This window comes from Typopeltis vanoorti, chromosome 18 (genome assembly GCF_054136105.1).
Source record: "Typopeltis vanoorti isolate ZY-2024b chromosome 18, IOZ_Tvanoo_1.0, whole genome shotgun sequence".
In the NCBI taxonomy this organism is placed as follows: domain Eukaryota; kingdom Metazoa; phylum Arthropoda; class Arachnida; order Uropygi; family Thelyphonidae; genus Typopeltis; species Typopeltis vanoorti.
The window spans coordinates 90,472,103-90,490,225 of record NC_143566.1 but is presented as its reverse complement, the minus strand read 5'-3'; the positions used below and the strand labels follow the sequence as shown (position 1 = coordinate 90,490,225).

The following is an 18,123-nucleotide window of genomic DNA, read 5'->3' as shown; positions in this document are numbered from 1 at the left end:
ATGACAATTGTTATATTAGCAGTGGTTGGCAGTACATGGCGTTGGTGTAGTTGAGGTGAGTTGGTGATTGAATGGTAGAAAGATGGAGTTGTGGATCAGGTGTCTTACATCGATGAGTCCTTGGACTCCCTGGAGGTGTCAAATAATAATAATAATAATTAGATTTAACAATCTGGAATACCTATGGTCCTCTTTATAATTAATTCTTAGGGAGAAAGGTTAAGTGGGTAGAATATGTGCCTTCCATATGCTTGGAATTTTTAGACCATCATTATTGTTAAGATTAGGGTGATTGATAAGAATCTCACAGACCTTAAATTTACATTCATACCATGTTTTGGTTGATGTAAACAACAGGTGTTTTTCCACCTGTTGTTTTTGTCAATTCTATGTAAAGTGTTCAGCACCTGTTGTTTACATCACACAAAAAAACTCTGGCGGAAAGGCTTAGATGTTGGTAATGCATTTTTACTAAATAGCTTAAGGAAATTACAACGTATACTAGGATATACATTAAAATAAATTTTAATACACTTCCAATATTTCGGCAACACGTTGCCATTTTTACAGTAACTTAAAAACAAGACATGTGCACGCAAGCACAACAAACAGTACTAAATGAGGACGAAGCAGGATGCTATTCTTTCTGCTAAAAATCCTGATGGTGCCCCTTAGCAGGAAATGTTGGTATTCTTGGGCGATTGGGCTGAAGGTCTTCTGATGTAGGTTTCCCAAATTTGGAAAACAGTCTCATGCAACCAAATTTGTTGAGGTTTGGATTGTTTCTTAGGGCTGAGGCTGATTCCATGAAAAACCTTTTGTATTTGAATTTACTATGTATTATCGTGGCTTTCTTCTATCGTATTCTATGGCGGGTATCCAGCGTATGGTCTGCAAGACCAGAGTGGCTGTACCAGTGAAACCCGATGTAGTCCTTGTGTTCTGAAATTCTGATATTAGCTGTCCTGCCTGTTTGGCCAAAGTAGGACAGCTTACAGCTGCAAGGGACCTGGTATACACCAGGTATGTCTAAGGGGAGAGGTTGGTCTTTAGTAGAGCAGATAAGGGATGCCAATTTTTTATATGGTCTGTAACAAGAAGTTAAGTCATGTTTTTTTAAGATTTTTGTAATTTTTTTCGAGGTGCCTCGGATATATAGGGTATGGTGATGGATTTATAGTAATCCTTTTTGTGAGGGGGGAGGGGGGTTGTGGTTTATTGATTTCAATTTTTTGGGGGGAGTAGCCATTGGCTGAGAGAGTGTTGAGAATGTGGTTTAGTTCTGTGGTTAGGGCATTGTCATTTGAACTGATGAGTTTAGCTCTGTTGTGTAGTGTCTTAATGACTCCATCATATTGTGAGGGGGTGGGGGATTGTTGGTGAATGTATCTGCCTGTATGGGTGGGTTTTCTATAGACTGAGAAAACCAAGGTTCCATCAGGTTGGCGGGTGACCAGTGTGTCTAAGAAAGGAAGGCAGTTGTTTTTTTCTTCTTCCAGGGTGAATTTGATTCTGGGGTGTTGGTTGTTTAAGTGTGTTAGGAAGGAGAGGAGTGCATCGGAGCCATGTGGCCAAATAGCGAACACATCATCAACATAGCGAAACCATATGGTCGGTTTTTGTGGGGCAGAGGCCAAGGCTTTTTCTTCAATGGTCTCCATAAAGAAATTTGCCAAGGGTGGGGAGAGTGGTGAACCCATGGCTGTCCCCTCTATTTGTTTGTAGAATTTTTCCTGCCAAATGAAATAGCCTGAGTTCATTGTGAACTGAAATAGGACTGTGATATTTGGGAGGAAATTTAGCTTGGATTAGCTCTAAGGATTCTTTGAGTAGGACATTTGTGAATAAGGAGGAGACATGAAAGCTGACCATTACATCAGTGTGTTTGAGTGTAAGGTTTTCTATGCCTTTGAAGTGGGCTGAGTTTTTTATGTGTGAAAGTGTGTTGCCAGTATAGTGTTGAGAGCTTTGGCCAAATGTTTAGCTAGTTTGTATGTGGGGGAATCAATGCCATCCACTATGGGACGTAATGGCACATTTTCTTTATGTATTTTTGGGAGTCCATAAATACGGTGGAGGTATGGAGTTAAATGGTTTTAATTTGTTAGTGACTTCCACAGGCCAAGAAGTGACCTTCTTAAGGAGCCTGTGGAGTTTTCTAATTTGTGAGTTGGTGAGATTGTACTTGATAATCAAGTACATTGAAGATACTACACGAATGTGTAGTATCTTCAATGTGATGCACAGTATGCAACAACCCTGAAGTTCATAACCTTACATTTTGCATTAAATTGACCATCTCATTATCCTTTGCCCATAATGCCAATTTATTTAAATCATCCTGCAAGATATCTATATCAGCTTTATCAACTGTTGTCCTACCCAGTTTTGGATCATCAGCAAACAACTGAATATCTCTCTTTAAATTTTTCACTATATCACTGATATACAAATTAAAGAGTAGTCGCCCTTGTACTGATCCCTGAGATACACCACTGGTCACCCCATTTTCTCCTAGATTGCACTCCACCATATACTACTATCTAGTGTCTATTTGTCAGTTCCCCCCCCCCCCCCCATCCATGCTACTAGTTTCATATCCATTCCCATTTTCTCTAGTTTTTGTAATAGTTTTTCATGTGGTAATTTGTCAGATACCTTTGCAAAGTCCATCAGTATCATGGTATGGCTATTTCCTTTATCCAAGTTCTGCTGTCACTTTATTATAGAACTTGAATAAATTGCTAAGACAGGACCTACCCTTTACAAAGCCATGCTGCACACTGTAGAATATCGAATCCTATCCATCCACTGTTGGATTTTATCTTTAAACAACTTTTCCAATACTTTAACAACCACTCCAGATATATTAATTGGTATGTAATTTGCTACTTCTGTCTCAGAGTAAGCTACCTTTATGCAAAGAAACTATTTTATCCACTTTCCACTGCATTGGAACCTTGCCAGAGCTCAGACTTAGTTTGAACAACTTCATCACAGGCAGTGCTAATTTTCTTGCACATTCACATAGTATTCAGGCTGACATTCAATCCAGTCCCATTGATATTTTTCAATATGCTGAACAACTTCCTGTACATCTATTTTGAAATAGATGAACACGAGATGTTTCTACCTCAAATTTTTTTTTTTTTTTTTTTGTATTACTTTGATATTTTTAATGAAAAATTACATAAACTGATGACTTACATTATTTCTTATTAACATAGGCTCAAAGTATTATTCCCGAAGAAGAATGGGATCTTTTTATGTCCACTTTACGTGAGGGATTACCTGCTGCATTCCGAATTACTGGTTATCGAGGGTATGGTGATAGTTTATGTCAATCCACAGCAATGATTTGTCTAAATTCTGAACTGTTATCTGTAAAACTAGCCTGGCATCTCTTAAAGAGATGATGCCCATTGTCAAAGAAAATAACCATATTTTATAATAAATAATTTGTTATTTTAAGATAATGTCTCATGCTTAATTGATTAAATGAAATTTACGACATTTAATTATTACTTTTTTGATTTTTGTTTAATTTTTCATGTAGTATTTTTTTCAAATCTCAATCCCGCACAATGAGAGACTGCAGAACCTGTAGTTCACTACTGCCTTGTGTGGGCAAAGTTTAAAGAGGTAACTTATTGATATTCTTCTTGAACATCAGTAGATTTTAATTCAGAAGTTGACTTAATATGATAAATATAGGGATTGTTTTTTTGTTTTACTATAAAGCACAAGTATATAATTTACTATATGTGTGTATATATATATATACATACATACCTCTTCAAGGCCCACCTTTCCTAATTGGGTTGTGGGGGCAACAGCTGCAAGAGGAACTTCCAATGGTCACGATCTTCTGCCACCAAGCTCAGGTGTTCTGGTGGGATTCGCAAACGTGTCCAACCAAGGTTTTGAATATAATCTATTCAGCGAGTCCTTGGCCTTCCACGTGGTCTCCCACCCTCTGGCTTGGCAAAGAGGGCCTGCTGAGGGAGCCTCTCTTGTGGCATTCTGACCAGGTGCCCGTAACATGAAGAAGCAGCGGTTGAGTATTGAGGGTTTCCCAAATTGCAGAGCTTCTGACTCTGTTGAGTCTTGTCAGCCCCGCAACCCCTCGAAGGAACCTCATTTCAGCCGCTTGCATTCGTGTCCGCATTCTTTCAGTCATTACCCAACTCTCATGACCATAGGTAAGGATGGGGACATAGACTGTATTGAAGACAGCCAGCTTTGCCTTCTGGCTTAACTCCTGCTTCAATACTACCGAACAGCCAAGTTCCCGCAATATTGAGCTTGCTAAGCCAATTCAAGTATCTAGCTCTATGTCCCATTTTCCATCATTCGTGAATATGGTCCCATTTTCCATCATTCGTGATTAAATACCAAGGTATTTAAACTTCTCCACCTGCCTCATTGGGATTCCACGTACATTTAGAGTGTACTGGGATGGTTGTCTCGAGACCATAAATGTTTCAGATTTGGCCACACTGATCTTCATTCCAGCGTCTGCACAAACAGCTACAAACCTATCCAGGGTCCGTTGGAGGTCATCTGTGGAAGAGCTAAGCAGAACTAGGTCATCTGCAAAAAGCAGACGTCCAATGCTACATCTTCCAATTCTGACACACTCACTGCCTCGGCTGTGCCTATCAATCCAGTCCATAAATGTTATGAAAAGGAGAGGTGACAGAACACACCCTTGTGCGGAGGCCATAAATATTTAATGACTTTAAACTGAGATAAAATATTAAGTTTTAATGAAAATGATACAACTAGTGCCTTTTACAGCCTTCATCAGGTATCCACTAAAGGTAGAACACAATAATAAAAATTGAAGTTACAAAAAACTGAGAATTACAAGCAAAAAATGCAATACATAATTGACACAGAAAACGTTGTATTTTTCAAGTTGTTCTATCTAACGTGCTATTGTTTGTTGCATGCGTGCTCGCAAGTTCTTGTGAATGCCAGTATTGAACAACTGCAGCATGTCTATTAGGGATGTTGTAACTCAAATTGCTGTTCAAATGTTCTGGATTAAAGAGGATTTCCCTGGACTCCATGATTTTCCTTTCAAACTCATCACTGCAGCGAAAAATGTTTTCAGATTTATCCCAGCAAACTGAGTGACTCTGTAGATCATCATGAGGATTGTTTGAGAAAAAAACATGACTAGATAGCACAGATGCATGTGATCTTTTATAGTAGGAGATGTCTCTCTTATGCTCTTCTGTACGTAGTTGAATAGATTTGTTAGTCTGTCCAAAATAAGGAATATTACAATTGCACCATAACTTGTATACCTGGATATTTCAGGTTGTGATGAATAGGCTTCGGATGGCTTATAAGAGAACGCACTTTAGGGAGTGTAGTGAAAAACATCCTGATGTTGTATTTTTTAAGGACTTTAGCCAATTTATCGGAGACTGAACTAATGTAAGGGATTCAGATGCTACCTTTAAAATTAGTAGTTTCCGTAGTACACTGCCTAGGAGGATCCAGAAGAAATTTCGTAATCGTTTTTTCAGAACATCCATTTTGTTTATAGATAAGAGAAAGGTGATTAATTTCTTTTTTGGAGCTCATTTGATTCATTTAAAAGAGAGCATGCTCTGTGTCCTAAGGTAGAAATAGTTCCGAGCTTTTGTGGTGGAAAGTGATTAGATTGACAGTGCAGATATCTGTTAGTATGAGTGGGTTTTCTGTATATAAAGATTTTAAATCTCAGAGCATCGTGTAAGAATTATATCCAGGAATGGAAGGCAGTTATTTCGTTCTAGTTCGGCAGTGAATTTTATATTAGAATGCTGGTTGTTAAGATGATGAAGAAAATCCATGAGAGATGTGTGTCCGTGACTCCATATAATGAAAATGTCGTCAACATAACATCTCCAAAGTTTTGGCTTAAGTGAGAAGGACGATATGGCTTTCGTTTCAAAATCTTCCAGGAAAATGTTTGCTAGAACCGGGGATAAAGTGTTGCCCATTGCTAGGCCTTGGTTTTGTTTGTAAATGGAGTCCCTATATCTGAAGTAGCCAGATTGAATACAATGCTTTAATAAAGTAAATATCTCTTTAGACAATTTGTCCTTTAGCAATGTTAATACCTCCTCGTGGGGACGTTAGTAAATAATGAGATAATGTCAAAACTTGCTATGATATCATTTTCGCTGATTGAAATATTTTTGATATGAGAAACGAAGTCTGTGGTGTTTTTGATGAACGATGAAGATTTATTGAAGAAACATTTGAGGTATTCTGCAAGATGTTTTGAAAGCTTATAAGTAGGACCATCAATTCCTTCCACAATTGGGCGAAGAGGAATGTTTTCCTTGTGGATCTTCGGAACTCCATAAATGCGTGGTATAAGATGGTGTAGAGAGTGTAAAGAAAGGCGAATATTGTGGGGAAGTTCACTTGTAGTCTTTAACAGATTGTTTGTGCAGTTTTGTAGTTCCCTTGTTGGATCATCCTGAAGAATTGAATATATAATGTTGTCTTCAAGGAATTGAAGCATTTTATTGTGGTAATCTTCATAGTTGAGGACGACTGCGGCATTGCCTTTATCTGCAGGTAAAATAATGATGTTTTTGTTCTTTTTAAGATTCTTTAAGGCCTGTCTTTCGACAGGAGAAAGATTATCTCTTGGAGGTTTATTATTATTGATAATGAAGATGGATTCCATACGGAGAAGTTTTGCCAAATGATTAGGAATAAGTGAACTGGCTTTTTCTATTTTAGTAAGTAGAGATTCTTTTGGAATAAACTTAGGTGAGGGAATGAAATTTAGACCTTTGCTTAGAATATCTTTTTCTGCAACTGTTAAAACATGTGACGAATTGTTTACTACAACTTTGTCAGGATTAATAATTCATCATTCATCAAAAACGCAACAGACTTTGTTTCTCATATCAAAAATATTTCAATCAGCAAAAATGATATCATAGCAAGTTTTGACATTATCTCATTATTTATTAATGTCCCTACTGAGGAGGTATTAACATTACTAAAGGACAAATTGTCTAAAAAGATATTTGCTTTATTAAAGCATTGTATTCAATCTGGCTACTTCAGATATAGGGACTCCATTTACAAACAAAACGAAGGCCTAGCAATGGGCAACACTTTATCCCCGGTTTTAGCAAACATTTTCCTGGAAGATTTTGAAACGAAAGCCATATCGTCTTTCTCACTTAAGCCAAAACTTTGGAGACGTTGTGTTGACAACATTTTCATTATATGGAGTCACGGACACACATCTCTCATGGATTTTCTTCATCATCTTAACCAGCATTCTAATATAAAATTCACTGCTGAACTAGAATGAAATTCCTGGATATAATTCTTACACGATGCTCTGATAGATTTAAAATCTCTATATACAGAAAACCCACTCATACTAACAGATATCTGCACTGTCAATCTCGTCACTTTCCAGCACAAAAGCTCGGAACTATTTCTACCTTAGGACACAGAGCACGCTCTCTTTTAAATGAACCAGATGAGCTCCAAAAAGAAATTAATCACCTTTCTCTTATCTTTAAACAAAATGGATATTCTGAAAAAACGATTAAGAAATTTCTTCTGGATCCTCCTAGGCAGTGTACTGTGGAAACTACTGATTTTAAAGGTAGCATCTGAATCCCTTACATTAGTTCAGTCTCCAATAAATTGGCTAAAGTCCTTAAAAAATACAACATCAGGATGTTTTTCACTACACTCCCTAAAGTCCGTTCTCTTATAAGCCATCCGAAGCCTATACATCACAACCTGAAATATCCAGGTATACAAGTTATGGTGCGATTGTAATATTCCTTATCTTGGACAGACTAACAAATCTATTCAACTACGTACAGAGGAGCATAAGAGAGAGAGAGAGACATCTCCTATAAAAGATCACATGCATCTGTGCTATCCAGTCATGTTCTTTTCTCAAACAATCCTCATGATGATCTACAGAGTCACTCAGTTTGCTGGGATAAATCCGAAAACATTTTTCGCTGCAGTGATGAGTTTGAAAGGAAAATCGTGGAATCCAGGGAAATCCTCCTTAATCCTGAACATTTGAACAGCAATTTGAGTTACAACATCCCTGATAGCTATGCTGGAGTTGTTCAATACTGGCATTAAGGAGAACTTGCAAGCACGCATGCAACAAACAAGCGCGTTAGATAGAACAACTTGAAAAATACAACGTTTTCTCTGTCAATTATGTATTGCATTTTTTGCCTATAATTCTCAGTTTTTTGTGACTTCAATTTTTATTATTGTGTTCTACCTTTAGTGGATACCTGATGAAGGCTGTAAAAGGCTGAAACTAGTTGTATCATTTTCATTAAAACTTAATATTTTATCTCGGTTTAAAGTCATTAAATATTTATCATCATCATCATCATCAAATTCCTGCCATGTACCCTCAAGGGGTGTACAGGATATGACAGTACTACATGAAAAAAATTACATCATTACTAACTTCCTATCTACAATTTTCCTCCAAATCAGTCTGTTACTTGTCAAGACTCCAACATTATCAGATCTTATATTTATTTTTTTAAAATGTACCATAACAACTGAGTAGAAGCTCAGGAATACATATATGTAGAGTCTCTGTAGCTTAGTTAAGTCAGTATAGATGAAGCGCTTTGTTTGGAATGACCTGGGTTCGATTTCCGTGTGATGTGAGGAACCTTTATCTGGTCTCTTTCGACTAAAGGTAAGTTAGCCAGTCTCATACGAAGGTAGGGTTTTTTTTCACCCAGAAAGTCTGGTTTTTGTTCCCCCAAACAGGCAAACCAGCCTGTGAACACATGCATCTACAGACATTGGACACACCAGGAGGCATAGGGCTAACCACCTTATCCTTGATACAGTAGCAGTTAAGTGACTAGAAATCCTTGACACTGCAAGGTAAAAGAGGAGGGAAGGAATGATAATAAGATATATATGTATATGTGATAAAATATGTTCAAAGTAAATTTTTGTTTATTTGTACATATGTACACACACACACACACATATACAATATATATATGTGGAAAGTTTTTTACCTTGGGTTTGTTATACGTTAAAGATACCAAGAAAATTTTTACTTGGTTTTAATCCTTTTTACCAAGAAATATATTCACATCTAAGCTACTTGTATATAGAGGCTAATAACTCATATCACTTGCCTTAGTATGTATCCCATAATGCAAAGTACCCCCCCCCCTTTAGATGTGTATGATGCAGTGCATAATGGGAAGGGTCACTACTCAGACTGGTTTTGATCTTTATTGAGGTCTCATCAGTGAGAGCCAGACCTGGGAGAGATACCAAGGTTGAAGTAATGCAGAAGTCATATTTATCTCATATACAAATAGACAAAAGGTGCTTGACCTTATTAATAAAAATTTCTGGATCAGAGAAAGATGTGGAAAGTTTCTGGCTCCCACTGATGAGACCTCATTAAAGGTTGAAACTGGTCTGGGTAGTGACCCTTCCCATTATGCATTGCATCATACACATTCAAAAAAGGGGGGTATGCTTTGCATTATGGGATACATACTAAGACAAGTGATATGAAGTCATTTAGCCAGTATATCAGGGGCGGCCACAACATGGCTCTCGTCCATGCGTCACGTGGCTCTTCATGATCTACCAGGAACAAATAAACAAAATGAGAAGAGTAAAAAAAGTAAAAAAAAAATAACAAAAAAGTGGAACAAAATAAAAAAAAAGAGAGAGCAAAACAGAGCTAATACAAATCAGCAATAAAAAAGTTTACTTCAAAACACACTAAATGAAGTTTACTTTGAACAGTTAGAATAATTTTAAAGTTGAAATACAATAACTTTAGTTACTAGTAGAGGCCTTCTTTGTATTCATTTTCTTAGTAAGCTCCTTAAAATTAAGTGTGTAATTAGTCAAAGCAGTTCTTACAAGCTTTTTACAATCTCGCCATGCGCACACTCACTTTTTTCCTATACCATTGCATCGATCAAGGGTTGTGGCTCTTCTGAGTTTTCCCGGAATTATTTTGGCTCCAGAAGGACTCATAGTTGGCCACCCCTGCTCAATATACAAGTAGCTCAGACGTGAATATATTTCATATGCAAAACTTTGTTTTGCTTACTTGGGAAAAGGATTAAAACCTAGTATAAAATTTCTTGGTATCTTTAATATACATACATACATACATACATATATATATATATATATATTAAGTATAGTTTCTGGGAAATTCCCATGCTACTCCTCTTAAACACTATTAATATAATTAACGGCTATTTTAGCCTGTTTTTGTTTAGGAGTGTCCCTTATATTTAATACATTGGCTAACATAATTCAAAAAGGGGTATATATATATATTTTAGGGCATTGCGTCGAGTATAGAAGGCAATTATGGCAGAATAAAAAATGTGGAAAAATTTTGTACATACCTTGTTTTCAGTTTAAAGATGCCTTCTAAATCCAAGCTCTTGCTGAAAGGTTATATGTGAACGGGGGGGGGGGGGGAGGAAAGAACATGGGGATGTGCTTGAGACACGGGGAAATAAGTTTGGAAACCCAGGTTACTATTAATAATATATATATAAATATATATATATATATATATTATTTTGTTGTGGGGAGAGGGAGGGAGAGGGGGGAAAACGAAGGGGAAGGGTATCCTTATGTGGAAACTGGGGCAAGGGTTTACGGGGTGTGGACCGTTTTGGTCATCGTCTGACCATCATCGGAACTTTGTGAGAATTTCCCACAAAGTTCCGATGATGGTCAGACGATGACCGAAACGGTCCACACCCCGTAAACCCTTGCCCCAGTTTCCACATAAGGATACCCTTCCCCTTCGTTTTCCCCCCCCCCTCTCTCTCCCTCTCCCCACAACAAAATAATATATATATATATTTATATATATATTAGTGTCTCAAGCACATCCCCATGTTCTCCCCCCCCCCCCCAGTTCACATACAATCTTTCAGCAAGAGCTTGGATTTAGAAGGCGTCTTTAAACTGAAAACAAGGTATGTACAAAATTTTTCCACGTTTTTTATTCTGCCATAATTGCCTTCTATACTCGCTCGTAATGCCCTAAAATATATATATACCCCTTTTTGAGTTATGTTAGTCAATGTATTAAATATAAGGGACACTCCTAAACAAAAACAGGCTAAAATAGCCGTTAATTATATATATATATATATATATATATGTTTGATTGAAGAATTTTAAATATATATATATATATACACACACATATATATGTACATATAAACAAACATTGACTTTGAACATTGAATTACTGGGTTGTGGCTGGCCGTATGAAGACTTCTGTGAGGAAAGGATATATGTGTAATTACAAGGCTGGCGATAATGAAAAGCTTAGGAGACAGCTTGACTCTGTTAACATGTAATGAAATGGGGGAGGGAGATAAATGCTGCATGGGAACTAGCCAAAAGATATTAAAGAGTATTGATGTGCTAATGTATTCCAGAGGTCAAAAGACTGAATAAAGTAGGTGTCCAAATGGATGGATAAAAGGGATCAAGCATGAGTTGGAAGAAGAGGATACTGTGGAGGCAGAACAAGATGAATAATGATAGCAGTCAATTGCATGAGGAGTATAAAGAGCAAGCCAGAAAAGTGATTCAGTTGGTAAGAACTGCAAGACTACAGTATGAACCGAAATTAGCAAATCAGGCTAAGAAAAACCTGGAGAATTTTTCTAATATGTAGCAAGTAGAAGGAAGAATGATTATGGTAAGATGATGTTAATGGATGAAAGTGATGACTGCAGCAGAGAGTGGGGACAAAAGGTGAAATTGTTCCATTGCATTTAGATGGTGATCAAGCTGTGGTTACAATATACAACTCTGGATATATAATCTGTATATCCAGAGTTGTATAACTTTGACAGCCACAAAGTTGGACAACCACAAAGATAACAGCAGTATTCTTTGTGGTTGTCAGCATAGGTTTGTTAAAGATGGATCATGATTTACTAACTTAGGTATTATAACAAGGTGACAAATGTCTTGGACAAGGAAGATGCATATTATTATTATTGTGCAGGCACCTCCATGGTGTCTTAAGAATCATCATGGGAGACAAACTATCAACACAATATATCTCTCCTTGAAACCATTAACAGACAAGTCACTCACAATCCATTCCATTCATTCACCACTCTTCAAGTGAAAAATCTAATCCTCATGCCCTTGCTAACTACACTCTTAGCCAACTTCTAGGGAAAACCTTTTCTTTTTCCCCCTCTAGTGAAGTGCTGAAATACAGCATCCCCCCCCCCCCCATTTTAAATTATGAAAGGCCACATTAAACTGAATTTGAAGACACTTTTGGATGTACAAAACTAATTTTCATTTGAATTGGATTGGGTTGGTTGAAATTATGGTTGGAGTAACTATGAAGCATTATTTTATATATGTTAATTGTGTGTTATATATGTTTATGTTTTATATATGTTAATTATATGTTAATTGTGTGAAATACATGAGACTGGCTGACACCTCTAGTTGAAAATTCTTTATAAAGGTTTCCTGTATCCTATAAAGCATTTTAATCCAGGTCTTTTCAATAGAAGGGTAAATGATGGCATTGCAGCATGGCTACATATATACATTTTGATAATTGATTCTAGTAATGGCAGAATTCTAGTAGCAAGGCTTATACGTTGGTCATACATAACTGGTAATTAGTTTACGGAATTAGCAACACATATAAAGTATATTAATTAAAGGTAACTTTAATAAATAACTTCTATATTTCGGCAACGTCACGTTGCCATCTTCAGGAACATAAAGATATGGTATGTGCACGCAGGCACTAACAAAAGCAAATGAGGAAGAAAGCAAGAAACTAATATTGTTCCTAAAGTCCTAATGGTGCCCTCTGGTGGGCTAATTTGGTTGACTTGGAAGTTGGGCTGAAGTTCTCAAAATGTAAGTCTCCCAAATTTGGGGTAGTTTCATGCACCCAAATTTGTTGAGGTTAGGAACTAATCCAAATTTGGGAGACTTACATTTTGAGAACTTCAGTCCAACTGCTAAGTCAACCAAATTAGCCCACCAGAGGGCACTTAGGACTTCAGGAACAATATTAGTTTCTTTCTTTCTTCCTCATTTGCTTTTATTAGTGCCTGTGTGCACATACCATATCTTTATGTTCCTGAAGATGGCAACGTGACATTGCTGAAATATAGAAGTTATTTATTAAAGTTACCTTTAATTAATATACTTTATATGCGTTGTTAATTCCGTAAACTAATTACCAATTAGTAATGGCAAAAGTAATAGTCAAATGATATTGTTACAAAAGAGCCTTACATTGAAGGGAAGTGAGCTTGAAATACTGTCTCATTTGTTGGACTTTTGCATCAATCTGGATAATTTCTGACCATACCTTGAATAGATTATGTGATATAACCAATGTTAATAAAATATTCTAAATCTTTACAGTTTTATTAAATTAGCTTATTCATCACCTGCATGATGATTATCTACAAACAGTAAATGTGTGCATATGCATGTGTATACATATTGCACAGAAGTGTTATTGTACTTTGATGACACAAGAATCTGCTGTTGTTGGTAAGCAATTTGGGAATTCCCAATTTGATCATCCCAATTAGGTTGGATCTTGATCTCCCCTGTAGCTGGGAATTGTCAGAAGGCAGCCCACTGTCTCTAATACAAACACATTTCTCTGATTGACATGGCTTATAAAGTTTCCTTGGTACTTTTATCCAGTCTCTGTGTATGCCTCCACTAAATATGTATATTCACTTTCATAAAAGTTGACCCAGTCATCAATTCCTAACAAATCATCAACACCCAGTTCATCCACATTGTCTACTAAGCCATCATTTGTGAAATCTCCAGTAACGTATACTCTTCTTGCATCACGACCAGCAAAAAGTGAATATTTGCCTCAAGTCTGTAATGCTGAGCTCCTTTCAGCACATCAAAAACTTTATCTAATATTGTGAAACAATATTAGCTAAAGTTTTTGATGTACAGAAAGTATACAGTCATAAACGGTGATGTTTCTTTGCTCTTTTGTAAACATCGGGGTTATCTATTTATGCTGTATTATTAGTTTCTTATTCTTGGTTCTATCTCTTACTCTACCTTCCGTGTCTCTATATTCTTATACCTGAGAGCACTAGAAATTAATTTTTATTTAAAGACTTCTCCACTAGGTCTCCTTGTGGTATAAGATATAGTAGTACTTCCAGTAGTTTCTAATCTAACACAAAATCCTCTCTTAATTAAATTACACTCGTGGCTTTCTATGCGTTCACTATCTTATCTATCATTTATTTCCCCGCTCACAGGATCAAATTTATTTTGGAAACAGTGCATTGCATATTAAGATCAGGCAGCACTCCTTGGATATAAATAACAAACATGTTTATTGAACACTAAGTTTGAATGTTTTTGGGTTTTCATTTCTTAGAGGCTCAGATCTGTTTTTGGGATTTAGGATGTGATTTCCCGGCGTTTCGAAACTTGAGCAAAGATTCCAGTGGTTGGAACACACGCAGATTCGTCTATGCGACAAAGCATCTGGTCTGGCTCGGCTTGGTTCCTCCATGGCTAATTGCTTCTGATGACCATCATTGTTGATCTTGGACATTGTGGCAGATCGACCTCCTTCTCATCATTTTTCTCCTTCAGACTTCCCTGAGTTCTAGCCAAAATGTTGATCCCGATGGTTGAAGATCCTAGCCTTATATTCAGTCTTCTTCGGAGCCCTGGGTTAACGATTGAAGCCCTCAAATATTTCCTCGTGATCCTTTGATTCTTTTGATCTAACATTTCCACCGAAATGAGAGGTTTGGATTGGTGGAGGACAAGGACCTGAAATTCAAGTAATCGTCCTCAAACGCTTGTGCAATGTTGCACAGCATTGCACAAGTTGTGAAGTCATCATGTTGAATAATGGCAATGATGCAGAGGACCCTGACATGCAGAAATATAAAGGTTATGATTCCATTATATACCTTGATCATGCCTCATGGATTAATGCATACAGATTTGGTCACAGGTTTACATGGTGATGAGGATATGTTACAAGTGTCCAGAGAAGATTTACAAGGGTGGTCGGTGGTCTTTGAAATGTGGAGTATGAAGACATATTGAAAGAAAGTGAATTGCAAAGCCTCGTGAATAGAAGGTTGATTGGGGTGGGGGATATAATCGAGACATAAGTTAGTCAGAGGTTGTTATCAGGTTAAATGGAAGAAATTTTTCAGAAAATGAAAGAGTGGTGGGATAGAACAAGAGGCCATCCCTGGAAACTGTATAAGGAGGATGTGAGCAGGTTCTTTGCTTGGAGAGTGGAATGCATTGGCTGAGTGCTTTGTAAAGATTATACATTAAATCAGTTTAAGGCACAGTTGAATGAGCTTTGTGTGTGATATGTGTACCTTCTATGATGAATCTGACTCCATGGAGGTCAGATTAATAATAATTACTTCTTTAGACATCTCTTCTAGGATGATAATAATATTCATATGATTATTAGGTGCATTTTGCAAAATCAAACATCTGTTAAATTTGTCACACCCATTCCAGCTTCACTCTGGTAAATAGAATTTAATGAAATTTGGTATTTCAAATTTTTAAATTTGCCAGATCATTCTGATCATCCAAATTTTAGTTTAAACCAAACTGTTTTGCAGCTTTAGGCAAAATAATTCAATTTCATATAGAATTATATGTTACAAATTCTGATAAATGAACTGCCTACAGCAGGCTTGGCCAACTTCATTCTATACAAGGGCCAATATATGATGAGTGGTAGCATCGCAGGCCGCACACTTTTAGACAGAACTTAAATAAAAATAAACTCTGCATTTTTTCAAGGCAATAGTTATATGTATTGAATTACTATATTTGTTAAATCATTTTACTACTGGGAGAACAATATAAAATGCTTGATTGATTTAAATATAAGTTGTTACATTAAATTTAATTACATATTTCTTGTTTTTTTACATGTAACACAACTTAATGAGAACACTGTGGGCATTCATGTGTGGCAACAAGTTCATCAAAGTCGATTTTCAACAATGATGACGATATTCATAACAAATCCTGAAGGTGGTCATCAGTCAGTCGGCTTCTTTGTGATGATTTAACCACCCTCATAGTTGAGAAAGTGCATTCACATATGTATGTGCTTCCAAATGTAGATGCAATTCTCAAGCTGAAATCACTCAGTGCAGGATATTTTTCCCTTGGTACCAGTTTCCAAAAGTCAATGACTATCTCCACCCTTGACTGGAAAAAGGGGTCACTTTGAAGGTCACACAACTCCACTTGAATAGTGTCATGCTGCTCTGAAATGTCGCATTTCATTGGGTTGTTAAATAATGTCAGTTGTGGCCGCATGTCACTGAAGTCAGAAAATCACTTACTGAATTGCTCCAAAAGTTGGTCTAACATTGGCACAGAAAACTTGAAGTCAATGTCATGGCTCTCTTCCATCAATTTCCTGCAGGAAGGGAAATGTACCAAGTTTCCTCTGACTAGGGTGAATTTAAAAATCTTCAGTCGACTTATGAGCCCATCTAGGTGTCCAACTAAATCTGAGATTGTTTGGTTACGTCCCTGTAACTTCACGTTGAGTTCATTCATGTGGTGTGTGTGATGTCTGTTAGAAAGGCAAGTAAGCTGTTAAAATGAGGATCACGTATTTTTGTGATTATTTCTTTGTTTGTCTTCTCGTGTTTCTTTAAAAACTGTTTTATTTTCTTTCTCAAAGCAAAAAACCGTTTCAAACAGTTCCCTCAGCTTAGCCAACGTACTTCTGTGTACAACACTAAATCGTCATATTCTGCCTCCATTTCTGTTAGAAAAGAAAGAAACTTGTGGTGTGTCAAGGCCCGATTTCCGCCCTTAATTAGATTCACACACTTCATTACAGTTTTCATAACATCCTCTATCTCCAGAATTTTTCGCGTTCCTCTAAAACTGTTTTATTTCCTTTCTCAAAGGAAATAAAACAGATGTATAATGCAGGGCAATTGATTTCAGCCTTCCTTAGTAAGCCAACTAAGCCTGTTTGAGTACCATGCATTGATTTGGTGCCATCTGTCACAATAGCTGTGAGATTGTTAATGTCACCAGTACCATTTACAACCTTTGTAATGTATCATAAATGTCTTGACCTTTGGCTGTGTTATGCAATGACTCTAATGCTAGTAGCTCTTCATTAATAACAAAGTCTTTGGAAACAGTTTGAATGAAAATTAGAAGTTGAGCTGTATCTGTTATGTCAATTGATTCATCCAGAGCCAATGAGAAGTAAGCTGAATCTGTAATAACATGTTTTAATTTATTTAATATGTGAGAGAATCTATTTCCTCGACTCTTTTTGTTACAGTTTGTTTTGATAGTGAAACGCTTTCAAACTCACTGGCAATTTTATCTTCCCCAAATGCATGTGCCATTTTCACAGAACAGTGTTTTACAAATTCACCATCAGATAATGATTTTTTTGCTTTTGCTATCTCTGTGCTTACAACAAACTATGCAAAGAGTGAGCTTTTTTTGTATTGATGTTGATTTTGATATTGATGTTGATATTGATTTAGTAAAAATAGATTTCTGAGCACTAACCTTTCTCTTCAAATTACATACAATTTTAGTACTTACTTGTCCAACGTATTCTTGGTATTTAGTGGCATGGTGCTATATGTAGTGGCATTTGAGGTTATATTCCTTGTGCACAGACAATACTTGTAAACACACGAGGCACTGTGGTTTGTTGTCATTATTGTTTACAAACAGAAATTCATTTTCCCATTTCTCCTGAAATGACCTTTTTCTTCACAGATCTTACGTTTCAGACTCATAGTACGCAAAGGCTGAAGTAACTGACCAGGGGACACAAACTGCAACAATAACACTGTTAACTGTGAAACTGAGTCTCTGAAACTGATCGCTGTAACCAGAGCAGAGCACGTGACTTTCAATGAGGCATTACTCTGGAATGCATAGAAATCTACCACTCCTACTGCTAGAGAACTTGCACAGAGAAGCAGTAGATTTTATAAATTGAGTAATCTTTTTAAAGCAATTCTGATTCCTTGTTGAGAATATAAA

The 18,123-nt window shown here is 36.7% G+C and overlaps 1 protein-coding gene across 4 annotated transcripts in view; it reads left to right on the top strand.

The window, feature by feature from the left end:
• Window positions 1-18,123, top strand: part of Nsun2 (tRNA (cytosine(34)-C(5))-methyltransferase Nsun2) — a 272,640-nt gene that overhangs the window by 7,386 nt on the left and 247,131 nt on the right. For 3 of the 4 annotated variants that reach the window (XM_090407903.1, XM_090407904.1, XM_090407905.1), the window contains one exon: window positions 3,228-3,322. In XM_090407903.1, coding sequence (XP_090264029.1) covers window positions 3,228-3,322 — 95 coding nt within the window. Of the gene's footprint in view, window positions 1-3,227; window positions 3,323-3,556; window positions 3,643-18,123 lie in introns of those variants that run through there. The other variant, XM_090407906.1, reaches the window with a different exon arrangement.